This window comes from Anomaloglossus baeobatrachus, chromosome 2 (assembly GCF_048569485.1).
Source record: "Anomaloglossus baeobatrachus isolate aAnoBae1 chromosome 2, aAnoBae1.hap1, whole genome shotgun sequence".
NCBI classification, from domain to species: domain Eukaryota; kingdom Metazoa; phylum Chordata; class Amphibia; order Anura; family Aromobatidae; genus Anomaloglossus; species Anomaloglossus baeobatrachus.
Genome location: NC_134354.1, coordinates 36,634,345 through 36,652,639, shown reverse-complemented (window position 1 = coordinate 36,652,639; position 18,295 = coordinate 36,634,345). Strand labels below are relative to the sequence as shown.

Sequence of the window (18,295 nt, the reverse complement as noted above, 5' to 3'; positions counted from 1 at the left end):
GCATTATAATACAGCTCTGGCAAAAATTAAGAGATCAAAAAATTTTCACAGGTTTTCTGATTTTTCTCTTTATATTTTTGAGTAAAATGTAAATTGTTCTTTTATTCTATAAACGGACAAAGTCTCCGAATTTCCAGGCAATAAATTTTGTATTTATTTTCTGAAAGCGACAAATGGTCAAAACAACAAAAAAAGCACAGAGATTTCACACCTCAAATAATGAAAAGAAAACAAGTTTGTTATCATTTAGAAACAACAATACTAATAATGTTTTACCTCAGGAAGAGTTCAGAAATCAATATTTTGTGGAGTAACCATGATTTTTAATCACAACTTTCATACGTCTCGGCATGCTTTCCACTAGTCTTTCATGCTGCTTTTGGGTGACCGCACGTTCAACTCTATTGGCATCGTGAATGTCAATACAGTTGAAAGCAATAATGAAATAGGTAATAGTCCACTGCCTCCTTCATCCTTCTCTATCAGCGTCTCAGATCTGACGTCTCAATGCAGAGGGACGCGATGACGTCACTTTTGCTTGCCTGCTGTGCTGAGATGTGCAGAGAGGCCGATCACACGCCGCTGCAGAGACTGGAGCAGCAGGGGAAAGTGGAGAGGTCAGTATTTTATTATATTTTTTTTAATTAGTAGAATATACTGGCGGCAAATGGCCATAATACTATATATACAGGTCTATGGTAGATGCACTATACTATTTGGAGGACAATAAGGGTGCATTAAAATATATGGACTTCCGGTTCCGGCGCTGTGATGTGAGGACGCGGGAGACAGAGCTCCGCACGTTCCTCAGCCCCACACACCGACTACAAGAGCCCCACGGCCGCGGGAGGAGGCGGAGAACGGGAGACGAGGAGCAGGAGGTGACCGTGCATGGAGCGGTACCTCCTCCGGAGCAGCGGCAGACAGCTGAAGCAGGGTGCTGCAGAGAGAACAGAGCACATGGAGCACAAAAGGAGGCCGGGGGCCGCGGCGATATGCAGGGAGGTGAGCGGGGACGGATGGAGGATGAGGAGGGGGAGCAGCAGAGAGAGCAGCGGAGAGCTCAGCAACACACTCAGCAGACAGCCCAGCAACACGAGCAGCACACAGCCCAGCAGCACGAGCAGCAGACAGCCCAGCAGCACGAGCAGCAGACAGCCCAGCAGCACGAGCAGCAGACAGCCCAGCAGCACGAGCAGCAGACAGCCCAGCAGCACGAGCAGCAGACAGCCCAGCAGCACGAGCAGCAGACAGCCCAGCAGCACGAGCAGCAGACAGCCCAGCAGCACGAGCAGCAGACAGCCCAGCAGCACGAGCAGCAGACAGCCCAGCAGCACGAGCAGCAGTCAGCCCAGCAGCACGAGCAGCAGACAGCCCAGCAGCACGAGCAGCAGACAGCCCAGCAGCACGAGCAGCAGACAGCCCAGCAGCACAAGCAGCAGACAGCCCAGCAGCACGAGCAGCAGACAGCCCAGCAGCACGAGCAGCAGACAGCCCAGCAGCACGAGCAGCAGACAGCCCAGCAGCACGAGCAGCAGACAGCCCAGCAGCACGAGCAGCAGACAGCCCAGCAGCACAACCAGTTCCCAGGCCTGCAAATTGATTATGACCCTCTGGCTGGAGCAGTGGCAGTGCACCTGGCAGACAAGATCAAAGACTCTCTAGAGGCCATGGTGGGGGCAGCGCTAGCACCCTTGAAGGAACAGGTCACACAGCAGGGAGCCAGGATGTCAGAGATGGAGCAAAGAATCTCTGACACAGAGAACGAGGTGACAGCATTAAAGGGGCAGCTGCAGGAGATGGTGGAGGGATCCCAGGCCATGAGAGACAAACTAGAGGATCTGGAAAACCGCTCCAGAAGAAGCAATTTAAGGCTGGTGGGACTGCCGGAATCCATAAACATGCGGCAATTGGACAACATATGTGAAGCAGAGCTCCCCAAGGCGCTAGGTCTGACGCACAAATGCAGGGTGGAAAGAGCGCACAGAGTGGGCCCTGTAAGAGAGCGCCCAGGCACAGGAGGAACAAGTGGAAAGGAAGGCAGCACGGGAGTGACGGGACCAGCCAGGCCGCGCCAAGTGATAATAAAATACTTGGAATACAAAAGACAAAGAAGAGATACTGCGAGCGTTTAGAGGAAGGAGGACCCCACTGTCTTTACAAGGGCATAAAGTGCTGATCTTCGGGGACTACTCGGCGGAGGTTACATGCAAAAGGAAAGCCTTTAGTAAGATTTGTACCGCGCTGTATCGTAAAGGCATAAAATTCCAACTGCTCTATCCTGCAATACTGAGTAACAAAACGGGATGGATCCCTTTTTGCGACGAAAGACTTGAGTGAGGCTGAGAGATGGATGGAGGAGATGGAGAACAGAAACCAGACGGAGGACTTCCCGGAGAGGCAACATGATCGGCAAGGAAGAGAGGAGCAGAGCCGGGCATCGGGCCGGAACGACTGGATGGCGGGGAAGGAGATACATGCAGGAAGCCCAAAGGCAAGGAGGTCGCCGTCGCGTTGGCCTGGAAACCAGAAGAAGGGAGCGCCATGAGAGAGGCTGCAAGGAGAAGAATTGATATTTTGAACTGAACTGAGGGGCCCAAGAGAGAGGGGACTGACGGAATGCAGGAGATGAGTAACATCTACTGTTTATTATTGCATTTTTACTTTCAGCTTCCACTTCCTACTTCCTCTTCCACCTCCCGTTCTGCTTCCTGCTTCCCCTTTCACTACCTCTTTCACTTCATACTTCCTCTTCCACTTCCTACTCCACTTCCTCTGCCACTTCTTACCTCTTCCACTTCCTACTTCCTCTTCCACTTCATACTGCCTCTTCCACTTCCTCTTACACTTATTCCACCCCATCTACCTCTTCCAACTTCCTTTTCCACTTCCTCTCCCACTTCCTCTTCTACTTCCACTTCCTGTCCCACTTCCGCTTTCACTTCCTACTTCCTTTTCCACTTCCTACTTCTTCCTTTTCCACTTCCTCTTCCTACTTCCTCTTTCACTTCCTTTTCCACTTCCTACTTCCACTTCCTTTTCCACTTCCTACTTCCTCTCCCACTTCCCTTTATATTTCCCACTTCCTTTTCCATTTTTATTTCCCATCTCCCTTGTGCTTTCTTTTTCTTTTCCTCCTTTTTTCTCTCCTCTTGTAGGCTTTTCCTTTCTTTTCTCTTTCTCTTCAGTTCCTCTCGCCTCTTCAATTTATATTGACCAAGGTGCCCTGCCCCCTCGGGGGTGTAGGGGGAGCCTAACATCTATGGGGGACCGGGTTTCTCTCTCTTTAGTATCTACTGATAAATCGCTCCTCTGGTAGCCAGGTCACTTATGCTGATGGGAGGTGGAGTGAAATCGAGATCAGAGGCAACAAATAATATGTATGGGCAATGAGGGAGGGGGTATTGTATGCTGGCACGGCTATTGACCAGGAAGGCCTTGCTCTGGTGTGTTAGATAACAGAATAATGGGGGCCAGGCTATATGTAAATGTTAATCAGTTGGCTGAGAGGGGATTGCGGAGCCAGGAGCATCACAGAAAAAATGGAAGTGATGAGACGATTGATTGTAAAGGGGGGGACAGTTGAGGGGTTGTTAGTTGATAATAGATCTAGGTTGAATAGTTGGGTTCAGGGAAAGCAACGCTATAAGCACACCAAAAGACAACTGAGGGCAGTTAGGGGGGTAGCCAACAGGTTTATAGTTAATGCCAAGAAGGGGACACAAGGTTGCGCCCAGGCAATACATAGTTGTAAGCACACAGCAAAGTTAGAGGAAATGCAAAGCCACGCACACGTGGGGGCACATAGCGACGCAAAAAACATGAGCAACGGGGACTATGGTTAAAATAGTGACATGGAACGTGAAAGGTCTGAAATCACCTCACAAGCGCATGATGGTTCTGAGACATCTTAAAAGATTGAAGGTAGATATCGCACTGCTTCAGGAAACGCATGTACCACGGGAAGATTTTTTTCGAATGCAGAAATTATGGGTAGGAAAAGTAGTTGGGTCGGGCTCCCCGGGAAGGAAAGCAGGGGTCATGATTCTATTAAACAAACAATATCAACCATACAATAACTTCCCAAGATAGCGACGAGGAAGGTAGATATGTCCATATAAAATTAAATAGCCCGCAGGGAGAGTTTAGCATACACAACATATATGCCCCCAACAATGAACAGAATTCGTTTTTCAAACTTATCACAAGTAAAGTGGGAATGGACACAGAACGGAATAAAATAGTGGGAGGAGATTTCAATGTGGTGGTCCTAGGGGAAGAGGATAGGCGACATAACAGGGGTCAACGTGGGCAGACAAGAACGACAGAAGGCTTGATGGCTAGGCTGCTGGAAGACACAAATCTGAAAGACAGTTGGAGGCTACAGCACCCATATGACCGTGAATTCACTCACTATTCACATCCGCATGACGCATGGTCAAGAATTGATTATATTCTGGTTGACCAATCATTTTTGAATAGGGTCAGGGATGTAGATATTGAGAACATGGTGATATCGGACCACAGCCCGGTGACCTTAGAAATAAATGACACAGTTCAGAGGGGATCGGATTATTTGTGGAGATTCCTGTCCTTTCTACTTAGAGATACAGATTTTGTCAAAATTCTGAAAGGCTGGTGGGAAGAGTATAGCAACACCAACAGCGAACATGAGACAGATGTAATGTTATTCTGGGAAGCAGCAAAAGCAGTGCTGAGAGGGAGGCTAATGGGGTATACTGCTACAATCAAGAGACATACACACGCACAATACCAAGAAGCTAGTGACACGCTTAGAGAAAAATATATGACATATCTGGAAACTATGTCCCAAAAAGCAAGAGGAATGGAGGGGGGCGAAACAAGAGTTCAAGCTTTGGGCAGGAAAAAGGGAAGAGCTAGTACGGTCACAAATGGAGGTTGACCTACACAGATACGGCAATAAAGCAGGGAAATTACTGGCCAACTTGGCTAAGGGAAGGCGACCAATGACTTCAATAACCAGCATGACTGGACAGGGGGGGAACAAATCCACAGGAAATTAACCAGATCCTGGGGGATTACTATGAGAAACTGTATAGCAAGGGGAATGAGGGTGGTGAAGGAGGGGCAGAATGGCTGAAACAAATAAACCTCACCCGACTTAGCACAGAGGAGCTGACTAGTCTGAATGCAGAAGTGACAATAGAAGAAGTCCAAAAGGTGATAGGAGAGTTAAAACGTACATAAAGCTCCGGGACCCGATGGGTACAATGGGGAATTCTATAAAGTGATGAAGGAGCAGATTTCACCGATATTGACACGTATGTTTAACAACATATTGGGAGGCACTGAAATATCGAGTCACCTCAACACGGCATATATAAAACTCATACCTAAAGGAGAGAAAAACCTAGATAATCCAGCAAATTATAGACCGATCTCTTTGATCAACCAGGACCTAAAATTACTGGCCAAATTGATGGCCAACAGACTGGCGGAGATATTGCCGAATGTAATCTCTCCGGCACAATCAGGGTTTGTGAAGGGGAGATCGGCGGTGACCAATATAAGAAAAACCATGCTAGAAATGGATACCAATAGGCATGGACAACCACAGAAGGGGGCATTTCCAGCCATGATCACATTAGATGCCGAAAAAGCATTTGATAATGTAAGGTGGTCATGGCTGGAAACAGTAATGGATGAGGTAGGCATTCAGGGAGCATTTAGAACATTCATTACAGTATTATATGAGAATCCTAAAGCCAGAGTGGCGACACCAGGATTTCTGTCGAGACCTTTCTCATTGACTAAAGGGACTAGACAGGGGTGCCCATTGTCCCCCCTCCTGTTCAACCTGGCGATCGAGCCCCTATCAAGATTGTTGAATGAGGGAAACTGCATTGAAGGTATCAACATTGGAGGGGAGGTGCTACGGTCAGCCCTGTTTGCGGACGACATTATATTGTTTATGAATAAACCCCAGAAGGAACTCCCAATGACATTACAACGGATAGAGGAATTCAGAAACTTGGCAGGTTTTAAATTAAATAAAGCAAAATGTGAAATACTGTTTCTGCACCAACAGAGCACAGCGGTGTTGGCAGCTCAGGGACTAGGAGACAATGTCTATGGGATACCAATAGCGAGAACCCACGTTAAATATCTGGGAATCCAAGTGGGACGCCAACCTGCATCGATATATGAGTTAAATTTCAAACCACTGATAACGAAAATAGAATGGGAATTGAAGATGTGGGAGGGGCTTCCATTATCACTACTGGGTAGGAACCATCTTCTAAAAATGATGAGTTTCTCAAAACTATTATACCCAATGCAGACTATCCCTATATTATTAAAACACACAGACGTAAACAGGCTGAACAAGGTGTTTTCGACCTTCTTGTGGAAGGGAAAAAGGCCAAGAATAAAAGCTGAGAAATTAATGCAGACGCTGGAGAAGGGGGGTATTAAAATGCCAAACATTAGAGGGTACAATCTGGCGTGCCTCATGAGACATGTAATAGACTGGTTAAGGAAGACTAATGGTTACTCGGACATAAAACTGGAAGGCGAGTTCTGTAAACCCTGGGATTTGGGGGCAATATTGCATACGTCACTTGCTAACATACCACGGCACATTAAAAACTCACTAATATGCAGAGATAAAGTGATGGCGTGGAAGGCGGTGAGAAAAATATTCAACTTACCCAGGAGAATATCTAAATACTTAAACATATGGAGTTTCCCGGAATTCCCAGCGGGCAGGGAAAACAAATGATTTATAGAATGGAGGAGAAAAGGTATAAAGGAGGTGAAAGATCTACTTCATGAGACGGAAAATAGATGGTTGTCCTATCAAGAAATTGTGACAAAATATGGGCTATCTCCATTCCAAGTTATACAATATAAACAGATAGAGAAAGGTATAATGCAGCTACTGAGAGATGTCAGGAAGGAACAAGAGATAAATGACATGGACCAACTTATTATGCAGGAGCTGCGGGAAATTAACATAACTTCACTACACAAAGCTTTAGGAGAGGTGTTAGCTCCCTTAAGCACGGATAAGACCCTGGGAACATGGGCGAGACAATTGGGAGATGAGACAGCAGGGTACAAGATACTAAGAGGATGGATGAGAATGAGAAAAGTTGTGGTTAATGAGAGCTGGAGGGACACACATTTTAGACTGATGCACAGGGAGATCTATGGCTTCAACATACCAAACAAACAGAAGGTTAATAAGATAGTACATTGTCCCAAAGATAGGATGCTAAACACGGATCTGTTACATGGGATTTGGCAATGCCCAGAGAGTCAAAAATTCTGGAAAAAAATGCAGGCGCTAATAACTAGGATATGTGGGGTAGAGGTGGCTATGGACCCATTGATATGGATTTTTCATGATGACCATGTTGAACAAATGGCAAGAGTGAGTGAAAAAAGAGATAGAATACCAAAGCTGTTCCATAGTATAGCCATAATAGGAAAAAGGGCTTTGCTGGGCAAATGGCTCGAAGGCAAGGTTCCGTCAGAAGACGAGGTAATGAGGCAGATTAAAATGCTACTTAGAATTGAACAGAGGACAGCAGAAAAAAACAAAGACGGTTTGACCGACACATTCTTTAAAAAATGGAGAAAATTCATTGAAAAACAATGTGAAGCTACAGAAATACAAACAATAGTTACAACCTTCACGTACACAGAGTGGTATCTACTAGAAGACATTAAGGGAACATTAGGGAAATTAAAACAGCCATAATGTGAAGGAGTGATAAGAAGGCAAATGATTCATCTAGAGGCATGGGGTGAAAAAAAATAAAAAATGACAAAATGTGGCGTGGCTGGGTATTCTTCATGTGGGCTAGACAGGAGGAAAAAAGTGTGCTAAGTTGTTGGGGGGGGTTATTTTAGAATAGAAGGGGGGGAAAACAAGGGAAACAGGAGGAATAGTTAATTGCCAATAACCTGTTAATGGACATGGTGAATCCATACTTGCTATATTGTTTAACAAGATGTAATGCAAATGAAAATTTGGAATAAAATTTGGTGTTTAAAAAAAAATATATGGAGTTTTTTGGCGGCGCATTGTATTATTAGAGGACAATGGGGTGCGTTTTAATACATGAAGAACTATGTGGGTGCATTATAATACAGCTCTGGCAAAAATTAAGAGATCACTGCAAAATTTTCACAGTTTTTCTGATTTTTCTCTTTATATTTTTGAGAAAAATGTAAATTGTTCTTTTATTCTATAAACTACGGACAAAGTCTCCGAATTTCCAGGCAATAAATTTTGTATTTATTTTCTGAAAGTGACAAATGGTCAAAATAACAAAAAAAGCACAGAGATTTGACACCTCAAATAATGCAAAGAAAACAAGTTTGTTATCATTTAGAAACAACAATACTAATAATGTTTTACCTCAGGAAGAGTTCAGAAATCAATATTTTGTGGAGTAACCATAATTTTTAATCACAACTTTCATACGTCTTGGCTGCTTTCCACTAGTCTTTCACGCTGCTTTTGAGTGACCTTATGCCACTCCTGGTGCAAAAATGTAATCAGGTCTTCTTTGTTTTATGGCTTGTGACTATCCATCTTCCTCTTGATTACATTCCAGAGGTTTTCAATGGAGTTCAGGTCTTGAGAGTGGCCTGGCCATGACAGGGTTTTGATGTGGTGGTTTTTCATCCACACATTGATTGACCTAGCTGTGTGGCATGGCGCATTGTCCTGCTGGAAAAAAACAGTCCTCAGAGTTGGAGAACATTGCCTGAGCAGAAGGAAGAACTGTTTTTCCAGGATAATCTTGTATGCGGCTTGATTCATCAGTCCTTCGCAAAGTTTAATCTGCCCAATTCCAGCCTTGCTAAAGCATCCCCAGATCATCAGCAATCCTCCACCAAATTTCACAGTGGGTGCAAGACACTGTGGCTTGTACTCCTCTCCAGGTCTCCATCTAACTATTAGACGACCAGGTGTTGGGCAAAGCTGAAAACTAGTTTATGGCAAACTTCAACCTGGCTCTCCTTTGCTTCTCATTGACGAAGGGCTTTTTTTCTAGCTTTACATGACTTGAGCCCTGGCTTTAGGAGCCTGTTACGAACTGTTCTTGCAGTGCACTTCACCCCAGCTGCCATTTCCCATTCTTTTTGTAGGTTACTTGATCTCATCCTGTGGTTGCTGAGTGACATGCGAATAAGATGACTGTCATCCTGGTCAGTGGAGAGTCGCTTTTGCCCTCTGCCAGTCTGTAGCTTTGTTGTCCCCAATATCTGCTGCTTGACCTTGTAGTAGACTGCCGTCTTAGAAATTTTAAGGATGGAGGCAACATGACGCTCACGGTATCCCTCTGCTAAAAAAGCCATAATTGAGCCCTTCTTTTCCTCACTCGGAACTTTTCTTTTTAACTCCTTTGTAATGGTTCAAGGGTATTTTTTCCATTCCTATTAGTTTTGGGCTATTACTAGCCCTTGTTTTGCCATCCAGCTTGTCCTATTGCAAGAGGATTGTGAAGACCACAGCAGTGTTTTTTATACTTTCCCTCGTTATATAAGATTTGGTTCAGGTGATCACCTAATCAGAAGCACATTAAGTAGAAAGATGTGTACTCTGGTTGGAATTCAACTGACACCAGAATGGAATGGCTGTCAGACATGTAGAGAAGCTGATTTTATAAAACTGTGCAGTGGTCTCTTAATTTTTGCTAGAGCTGTATATGGAGTACTATAGGAGTGCATTATAATATATGGAGCAATATAGGGGTGCATTATAATATATGGAGCAATATAGGGTGCATTATAATATATGGAGGACTATGGGGGCGCAGTACAATATGTAGACGACTATGGGGGTGCATTATAATATATGGAGGACGATGGGGGTGTATTATACTATTTAGAAGACATGGGGGTGCAGTATAATATATGTAGGACTATGGGGGTGCATTACAATATGTGGATGACTATGGGGGCGCATTATAATATATGGAGGACTATAGGGGTGTATTATACTATTTAGAGAACATGGGGTGCATTATAATATATGGAGGACTATGGGGGTGCATTATAATATATGGAGGATTATGGGGGTATATTATAATATATGGAGGACTAAGGGGGTGAATTTTAGTATATGCAGGACTATGGGTTTCATTATGCTATATGAAGAACTATGGAGGTGCCTTATAATATATGGAAGACTATGGGGGTGATATATAATATATGGAAGACTATGGGAGGGGTTGCATTTTACTGTATGGAAGAATATGGGGGGTGAATTATACTATGTGAGGACTATGAGGGGTGCATTATACTACAGTTCTTAGACCCATGAAATAAAAAAATAAAGTGGTTCTGGATAACCCCTTTAATAAAATTTGTCTGAATAGAAATGATAGATGGGCACAATGTTTCCTCTGAGATTTCTATTAGTGTAAGCGGGTATTAGATATGGGAGGGGAAGTGTTTTACCATTGCTTATACATATATACTGTATATATGACCATTAGGCCATATTCGCACATCTATTTGTCACTGGCCAAGCACAGAGCGGCCGTGGTTGTCCTGACATAAAGTCAATGGCCTCATAGCAGTGAGTTCGGGTCAGGAGGATCCGCTGCCGCTCAGTGACAGACACAGCTGTGATCAAGCCTTAGTGACCACATGAGAGATTCAGAGAACATTACTTTCATACAGGTGAACGGTGAGATCTTCTGAATTAGGTGACCCCCTGTAACTAATATTATATAAAATACATTTACAATAAAGGGGATTTCTCAGAGAGGCAACTTTAATCTCCATGATGTCCGGGTTTAACTCTTTTTCCCTCCTTTTTGTCCATTTAATCTCTGTCTGTTGTAATGCTAACATACAAGCCTGGCCTGATGAAGACATCTGTCCCATACTGAAACGCGTCACCCCTATTCTTTTAATAACTTATGATGATATTTTTGCCTTTCTGTCACACTCAGCAGCACTTTACTTATGCCCTGATATTAATCTTTATACTATTTACATTGCATTTTTCAAGCTAACTGATGAATGGTGTAAAAAAATGTAAAATTATTTTTTTGTATTGGAAAAGATTTATTTTGGAGTTTCATGGGCTCAAATGGAAACTGATAAATGATAAAGAGACTTAATAACTGTTGAAGAACACAAACCTCACGGCCAGCCTCAAGTCACTGTCCCCTCTGATGTCATGTGACCTTTAGAATGTGATGATGTCACAATGCCCCTGTGATGTCATCGAACAATCATCAGAATGTTGCTGCAGCCTGAGTATCGTCCATTTGTTTTCATCACTTAGTGAGTGAAGGCGATTTTTACTTGCGCTTAGCAAATTTTGGTTTTATATAAAATATAATACCGATTACTAGAAGGCCTGTTAGAAGAGCAGTTCCAGGCGCCATCCGGGAGCGCTCCAGAGGTGGACAGGACCTTCCTCAGCCCAGAATTTCATCTATGGAGCTGAATATGGAGAGTTTGAGGAAAAGAAAGGGAGAGAGCATAGATGAGGTGCCAAAAAAAAGAAAACTAGAATCATCAGAGGGTGAAAAAGATGGCACCAACCAAAGCCTTATCAAGGCTTCAAAGAGACCTGGAGGTCTGATACAGGATTGTATCGAGAACAAGAGGAAAAGGGGAGAAGCGATGGGGGACAAAGCTGATGATGGATCCAGCGTATCCCCCAAAGCTGACTCTGAGATGAATATGGAGAGTTTGAGGAAGAGAAAGAGAGAAAGCATAGATGAGGTGCCAAAAAGAAGGAGAACAGAAACATCAGAGGATGAAAAAGATGTCCCCGACAAAAGCATTATCAAGGCTTCAAAAAGACCTGGAAGCACGATACAGGAGAGTATCGTGAGCAAGAGGAAAAGGGGAGAAGCGATGGGGGACAAAGCTGATGATGGATCCAGCATGTCCCCCAGAGCTGACACTGAGCAGCTGTCAGGTGAGTGCAGATCTAAGACCCCAAGAGCCAATAACCCTTAATGTAGTAACTGACAGGATTGTGAACCTTTAGAATATCCCACCTATTATGATTTTTGGGCTTTTTCTCTTTGATACCCCCCTAATATTGTTCTATCCCATGTTGTAATTGCTATAGGAGGCCACATTAGCATTATATAGGAATAATACATTTTATATCTCCTCTCTCCATCAGGGACAACCCCGGCTGAATCTCCCATCATTGTGACTGGACTGGAGAGCTTCACCTTCCATAAAATCATTGGACAAGGCGGATATGGTAAAGTAAGTATTAGGAAATGTGGTGACATTTTCCTCATGTGTGTGATGTGGAGCAGTAATATGACTCTAGGAACGTTACTGCTTCACATTTTCTCGTCATGTCTCATGGCAGGACGGGCCTTTCCTCCAATTCTAATGCTCTGTATCCTCCAGGTCATGCTGGCCACACATAAGGCCTGCAAACAAAAAGTGGCAGTGAAGATGGTAAACAAGAGGCTCCTAATTGAGGACTCAAGAGACGACATACTGATAGAGCGACAAGTCCTGGAGATGACTAGGAAGAGTCCATTCATTACTCGGGCTTTTTCCACCTTCCAGTCCCAGGTAAGAGGCTGATGATCTAACAGCTCTGAATCTTCTATATATTCTATCAATGCCAGATCTATATGGCCATCTGTGTACAAAATTATTCTAGGTCACTACCATAGTATTACATGCTCTGATATACATCTTTCCCTCAGCATCCAGCTTTCCTATGATATAGGAGCATGGGAAAGCTATTGCTGAGGGAAATATGTATAGCAGAGCATGGAAAAGCTGGTGCTGAGGGAAAGAGCCTATTTCCCGTAGCACAAATCTTGCCCATCCTATGCTTTTATCTTTGTCACCCTTTGTATATAACTCTCCAAATACTATAATAGCCCTACAAATACTAAAAAAGTTCCTACATAGCCTTCCATATAGAATAATGGGTCCCACATAACCCTTTATATATATTATACTGTAGCCCCCATAGTCCTTCATATTGTATTATACAGCCCACATAATGTTTAATGCACACCCATAGGCCTCCATATATTATAAGGCAGCTCCATAGTTTTCCATGTTTTATAATGCAATCCCATAGTTCTCCGTATTAAATTATGCAACCCTCAAACCATTTAATGCACCCCATAGGCCACCAAATATTATAATGCACCCCCATAGTCAATGTATAAGGTGTCCTTTATTTTATATTATGCAGCCCCATACCATTTAATATACCCCCATAGTCCTCCATGTTTTATAATGCACCCCCATAATCCTTCATATTATATTATACAGCCCCCATACCATTTAATGCACCCTATAGGCCTCATTGTATTATAATGCACCCCAATAGTCCATGTCTAAGGTGTCTTTCATATTGTATTATGCAGCCCCCATACCATTTAATGCACCACCAAAGCTGCACTCACTAATAAATACAGTATAAATAAATCCTCACCTCTCCTCGTTCCCCTGCTGCTCCGTACTCACCTCTCCTCATTTCCCTGCTACTCCGTCTTCACCTCTCCTTGTTCCCCCGCTGCTCCGGTCAGTGTCCTGTGCGCTCTGCAGTCTTAGCTCAGTAGCGCACAGTGGTGACGTTGCCGCGCTCTGCTGTACTGAGACATCGAGCACAGGCACAGGGGGAGAATGATAAAGGATAGAGCGGAGTGCTTCGCTCCATCCTTCATCATTACTTTGTGCAATGATGGGCAAGGGCGCTGACACTGGGCCCCCCCGAGTCGGGGCCCTATAGAGGCTGCGTCGTGTGATGTTACAGAGCAGCTCCTCTCTCACAGAGAGAAGCCGGCGGCTTATTTCTCTTAACCAATAATTCCAGATTTTCATTATATCACACATATTTATGCTAACTCCATATAACCATTGTTTTCAAGAAAAAGACTGGAGTAATTCCACATATTATGAATAGAAAGTTGGGGGTGGAGGTGAACGCTGTGCTGACTTACTAAAACCAACATGGGTAATACCAAGATCTGTTTGTTTATGGTTTAAGTGCTGCTGCTATGACTTAAAAGGGCAATCACTCACAGAGGGGTTTCTCTATAATCAGTGTTCTTTCCATGTGTGCCTTAAGATATATAATGCTATCAATAGTACAACTCTAAACTTATCTTGTATGAGATGTAGGCTTGTTAGCAACGTTGCTATAGATCAGGCTCTTAAAGTGATGTGTCTTAAAAGGGCAACCATTTAGAGTGGAGCCAGTTTACAATTACAATTATAGACACTGGGCATTTACTCACAGAGGGGTCTCCTTACAATGAGCGATTTTTGCATGTGAGCTATAATATATATAAGGTTACTAATAGTACAACTCTAAACCTGTCTTGTAAAAGATGTAAGCTTGTTAGTAACGTTACTATAGACCAAGCTATTAAGTGATGTGTCTTAAAAGGGCAACCACTTAGAGTGGAGCCAGTGTACAATTACAGACACTGTCTATACAGGTGCCTTGATAACACAGTGCTCCATACGGTGAATGTTAACTTTGATTTGTAAAGTGCAAACCTGTTATTCATGTGATGTGTTGTGTCTCAAACAGGCAATCACTCTGAGTGTGACTAGCTCACCATCATAGACACTTAGCCCTATATACGTGTCGATATGTATGTATGTATGTATGTATGTATGTATGTATATATATATATATATATATATATACGGATTAACAGCAACATATGTACACTGATATGTGTTTACTGTAGTAATATATTTACATACATTGATGAGTCACGAGTGTCCGTGTGTACATGTATATAGATAGATATAAATGACCTGTAGTCTCCTGTGAAAGCAATTTATATTCAAACCAGCAAACCAACAAACTAGATCCTGTTCACACAGTCAGCATGCCAAACCTTCGCATCTTTGTGTAGTTCCGTGCACTGTAACACTATACATTTTTAATGTCTGTGTCGTATGTCTATCATTTTTTGCATCTAATCTTAAATAAAAACTTTCTATTCATAATATGTGGAATTACTGCAGTCTTTTTCTTGAAAACACTGCTTATTTCTCTGCAGGGTGGGCACCGGACCCCTAACCCTGCCAGGCCCGGTTACAGTCGTGATCTCTGCGACCGCTATCGTTACGCCCCTGGCTCTGAGTCTTCTATATATTCTATAAATGTCTGTCTATATGGCCATCTGTGTGCAATGTTTTTTCTAGGTCACTACTATAGCATTACATGTATTATAACATTACCACCAGTGCCCCATATCTAGACTATACCAGTAACACTCCTCTGTTTTATCATAGGACTACGTATTCTACGTCATGGAATATCTCAGTGGAGGAGACCTTAGACACTTCCTGATACGCAATGCCCCACTTCCTATTCCAGCCATCAGGTAAGACACAACATGGATATATTAGATGAAGCTGATAGTTGTCAGGAACAATCCGGCTTTATGTCATTATTAGTCTCGTAGTTTAGTGGTTGAAATGATGGATGTTGTTTGCTTTATCATATTTTCTCATTAGATTTATTGCCGCTGAGCTGATCTGTGGGCTGCAGTTTCTCCACTCCAGAGGCATCATACACAGGTAAGTGCAGCACGTCTTCTTCTGTGTAGACTTGGTATAAACACTTCTATACCCTCATTCTCATGCCCCCTGTAGACACTTGATATTTCAGGCCATAATACATCATCAGCCCGGCTAATATAACAATTATCACATTTTATAAACTCTTCCCTTTACCAGAGACCTAAAACCAGAGAACATTTTACTGGACAGCACCGGTCACTTGAAGATTGCTGATTTCGGTCTAGCCGCAACGAACATCTTTGGTGATACAAAAACTTCAGATTGTGTTGGAACCTATATATACAGGGCTCCTGAGGTGAGGAATTATCTACATGTCCCTCAGTTATCCCTGTGTACAAGGCTGGACATCTCCATGTCTTCTGCTGGCTGAACAATGTTCTTATTGTCTTTTTCATGTCTTCACAGATTTTTCTAGAGAAGCCCTACAACACAGCAGTGGACTGGTTCTCTGCTGGTGTGGTGTTATACGAGATGGCTACTGGCAGACATCCATTCTATATAGGTGGATTTCAACGGACCGCCACTAAAGCAATAATCAATGATGATCCCGTCTTCCCAAACAAATTGGACCCCCAACTAAAAGCCATCATTAAGGGGGTGAGTATAAAGACACATCTCAGTAATACAGCAGATGTACTGTATGTAATAAAATACACAATGAAAATGTTGGATGACTAGAGACTGAATAATCTTCTTTATTATATCTTCCCAGCTCCTGGAGAAGTCGCCAGAAAGTCGGCAAAAATTTGTTGACAATATCATGGATCATCCATTCTTTACAGAGATTAACTGGACAGATATAGAGGAATCCAGAGCGTGTCCACCATTCCAGCTACCCCCTGTAAGTAAATGTCCCAGAGAAGATGTGGCACAAGTACATTTCTGTTGTGTTTCTTCTTTATGAACACTGATTCTTGTATCTTCCCTCCGCAGCAAGAAGTGATGACTTTATATAAAATGGATCTTGTCTCGTCATTCATCAAACCCATTAAACCACCAATAGCTGAAGAAGATCAAAAACTCTTTGGTGGATTCACATTTGCTAGTGATGGATGGAAGGTCATAAAACCGATACCAAAACCTGCAAAAACCCATCGCAGGTGAGTCAGTGTAAATGGGACGGGGATAGGGGGGTTTCATAGGCCCCTCCATAACTTTATGGATCTATCAACAGGGTCTAGTGTGGAATCCATTTGCTTTTAGTCTGCGGGTGGTTTTCCCTCAGGACGGCCCCATTTCATGTGTCTTATTGGGACATAAGAATCCTTTCTAACCTATTATCTTTCCCAGCAGGACATTTGGCAGTATTCTGAAGGACGCCTTCCATGGGATCTGGAGGAGGATAAAACGCTGGAAGTGAACAGCTCTGAGAACTGCTGTTCACCGGTTCCTATTCCACCAGCACTAGGAGTATCCAAAGGGCCGTGACCTGCAGTGTAGCCACATCCACTCCTCTGCCCCACCATAATCAGGGCTAGGGGTTGTTGCTGCATCTGCAGTGTCTGAATACAAGAAGAAGCTGGAGACCATGAAAATCCTACCAGGAGTCACTAATATGACCGTGCACCAGCATTTCACGAAAACATGTTGCCTTGTGCCTACAGTAAAGGGCACTTATCCGTAGGCCATGGAGCTGTAGACCATGACAATCCTACCAGGAGTCAATAATATGACCGTGGACCAGCACTACAAAACAACATGCTGACTTGTGATTCCAGGGAAGGGCTCTTATCCTTAGGCCATGGAGCTGTACACCATGAAAATCCTACCAGGAGTCAATAATATGACCGTGGACCAGCATTTCACGACAACATGTTGCCTTGTGCCCACAGTAAAGGGCACTTATCCGTAGGCCATGGAGCTGTAGACCATGACAATCCTACCAGGAGTCAATAATATGACCGTGGACCAGCACTACTAGACAATATGTTGCCTTGTGCCCCCAGGGAAGGGCACTTATCCTTAGGCCATGGCTCCCTAGAGGTTTCCCCCACAGGGGGTTTTTCCTCTCCTGAGTGCCGATGGATAAATACAACAAGAAAATGGCAACTTATAGTCTTTTTGCCCTCGGTGGAGCTCACACGACTAGTGGCAGAGAGGAACCTAAGATTTTTAAAACATATTTAACAGCAATAAACAAAACCATTCACCATCATGTGCTAGTAGTAGTAGTAGATTTATTTTATATCTTCATGGATAAGTATTTTACAATCCACCCCTTAAGAGCACAGGGTGCATGTAATGTGGTGGTAACGTGTATACACTTTTCACTGATACCATTTTGGATTATATCAAACTATCTGGTCAATTTTTAAATCTGTTTTTGGAGGGGTGAAGGAAGGAAGAAATGATTTTCTGGTGTTTTGGGGGGTTTTCATTTGTGCAGGAGAGATAATATGTAAGTGCTATAGTTTTAAGTGGTTACAGGTACAGCAATTCCAGCTATTATAGATAAAGGTGTACAGTGCAGATACACGTCAGGCTGAGCTCCTGGTGACTATCGCTCACTGCTTCACTCTTCCTGGCTACAGTTTTGAAAAATGTCTTCCATTATTCTGTTTTATTCAGAACAGGTCAAGCAGGGAGTAACACCTTCGTAAAAAATCCGCCTTCACTCCCCAGATTTCCATACGATAACACCTGTCCGTTCTTAAGGTGACACTTCCACTGGCTACCAGGTGATTGGCCTTGGCATGCTAGAAGAAGAAAAGGTTGGATCTCACTGGGTATAAAT

General features: G+C 43.4%; 2 protein-coding genes across 2 annotated transcripts; both read left to right on the top strand.

Annotated features, from left to right (window-relative positions):
* Positions 1–11,826: 11,826 nt before the first annotated feature.
* On the top strand, positions 11,827–15,931 carry LOC142285933 (protein kinase C delta type-like). The gene is made up of 6 exons (XM_075333310.1): positions 11,827–11,944; positions 12,158–12,246; positions 12,397–12,567; positions 15,271–15,362; positions 15,496–15,558; positions 15,718–15,931. Exons 1-6 carry the CDS (start codon positions 11,881–11,883, stop codon positions 15,929–15,931), a joined length of 693 nt encoding a protein of 230 aa, XP_075189425.1. The 5' UTR covers positions 11,827–11,880.
* A 50-nt stretch (positions 15,932–15,981) lies between these two features.
* Positions 15,982–17,274, top strand: LOC142282020 (RAC-beta serine/threonine-protein kinase B-like). Its single transcript, XM_075332925.1, has 4 exons — positions 15,982–16,158; positions 16,274–16,402; positions 16,495–16,661; positions 16,855–17,274. The coding sequence occupies exons 1-4, from the start codon at positions 16,033–16,035 to the stop codon at positions 16,919–16,921; spliced, it is 489 nt and encodes a 162-aa protein (XP_075189040.1). The 5' UTR covers positions 15,982–16,032; the 3' UTR covers positions 16,922–17,274.
* Positions 17,275–18,295: the final 1,021 nt, after the last annotated feature.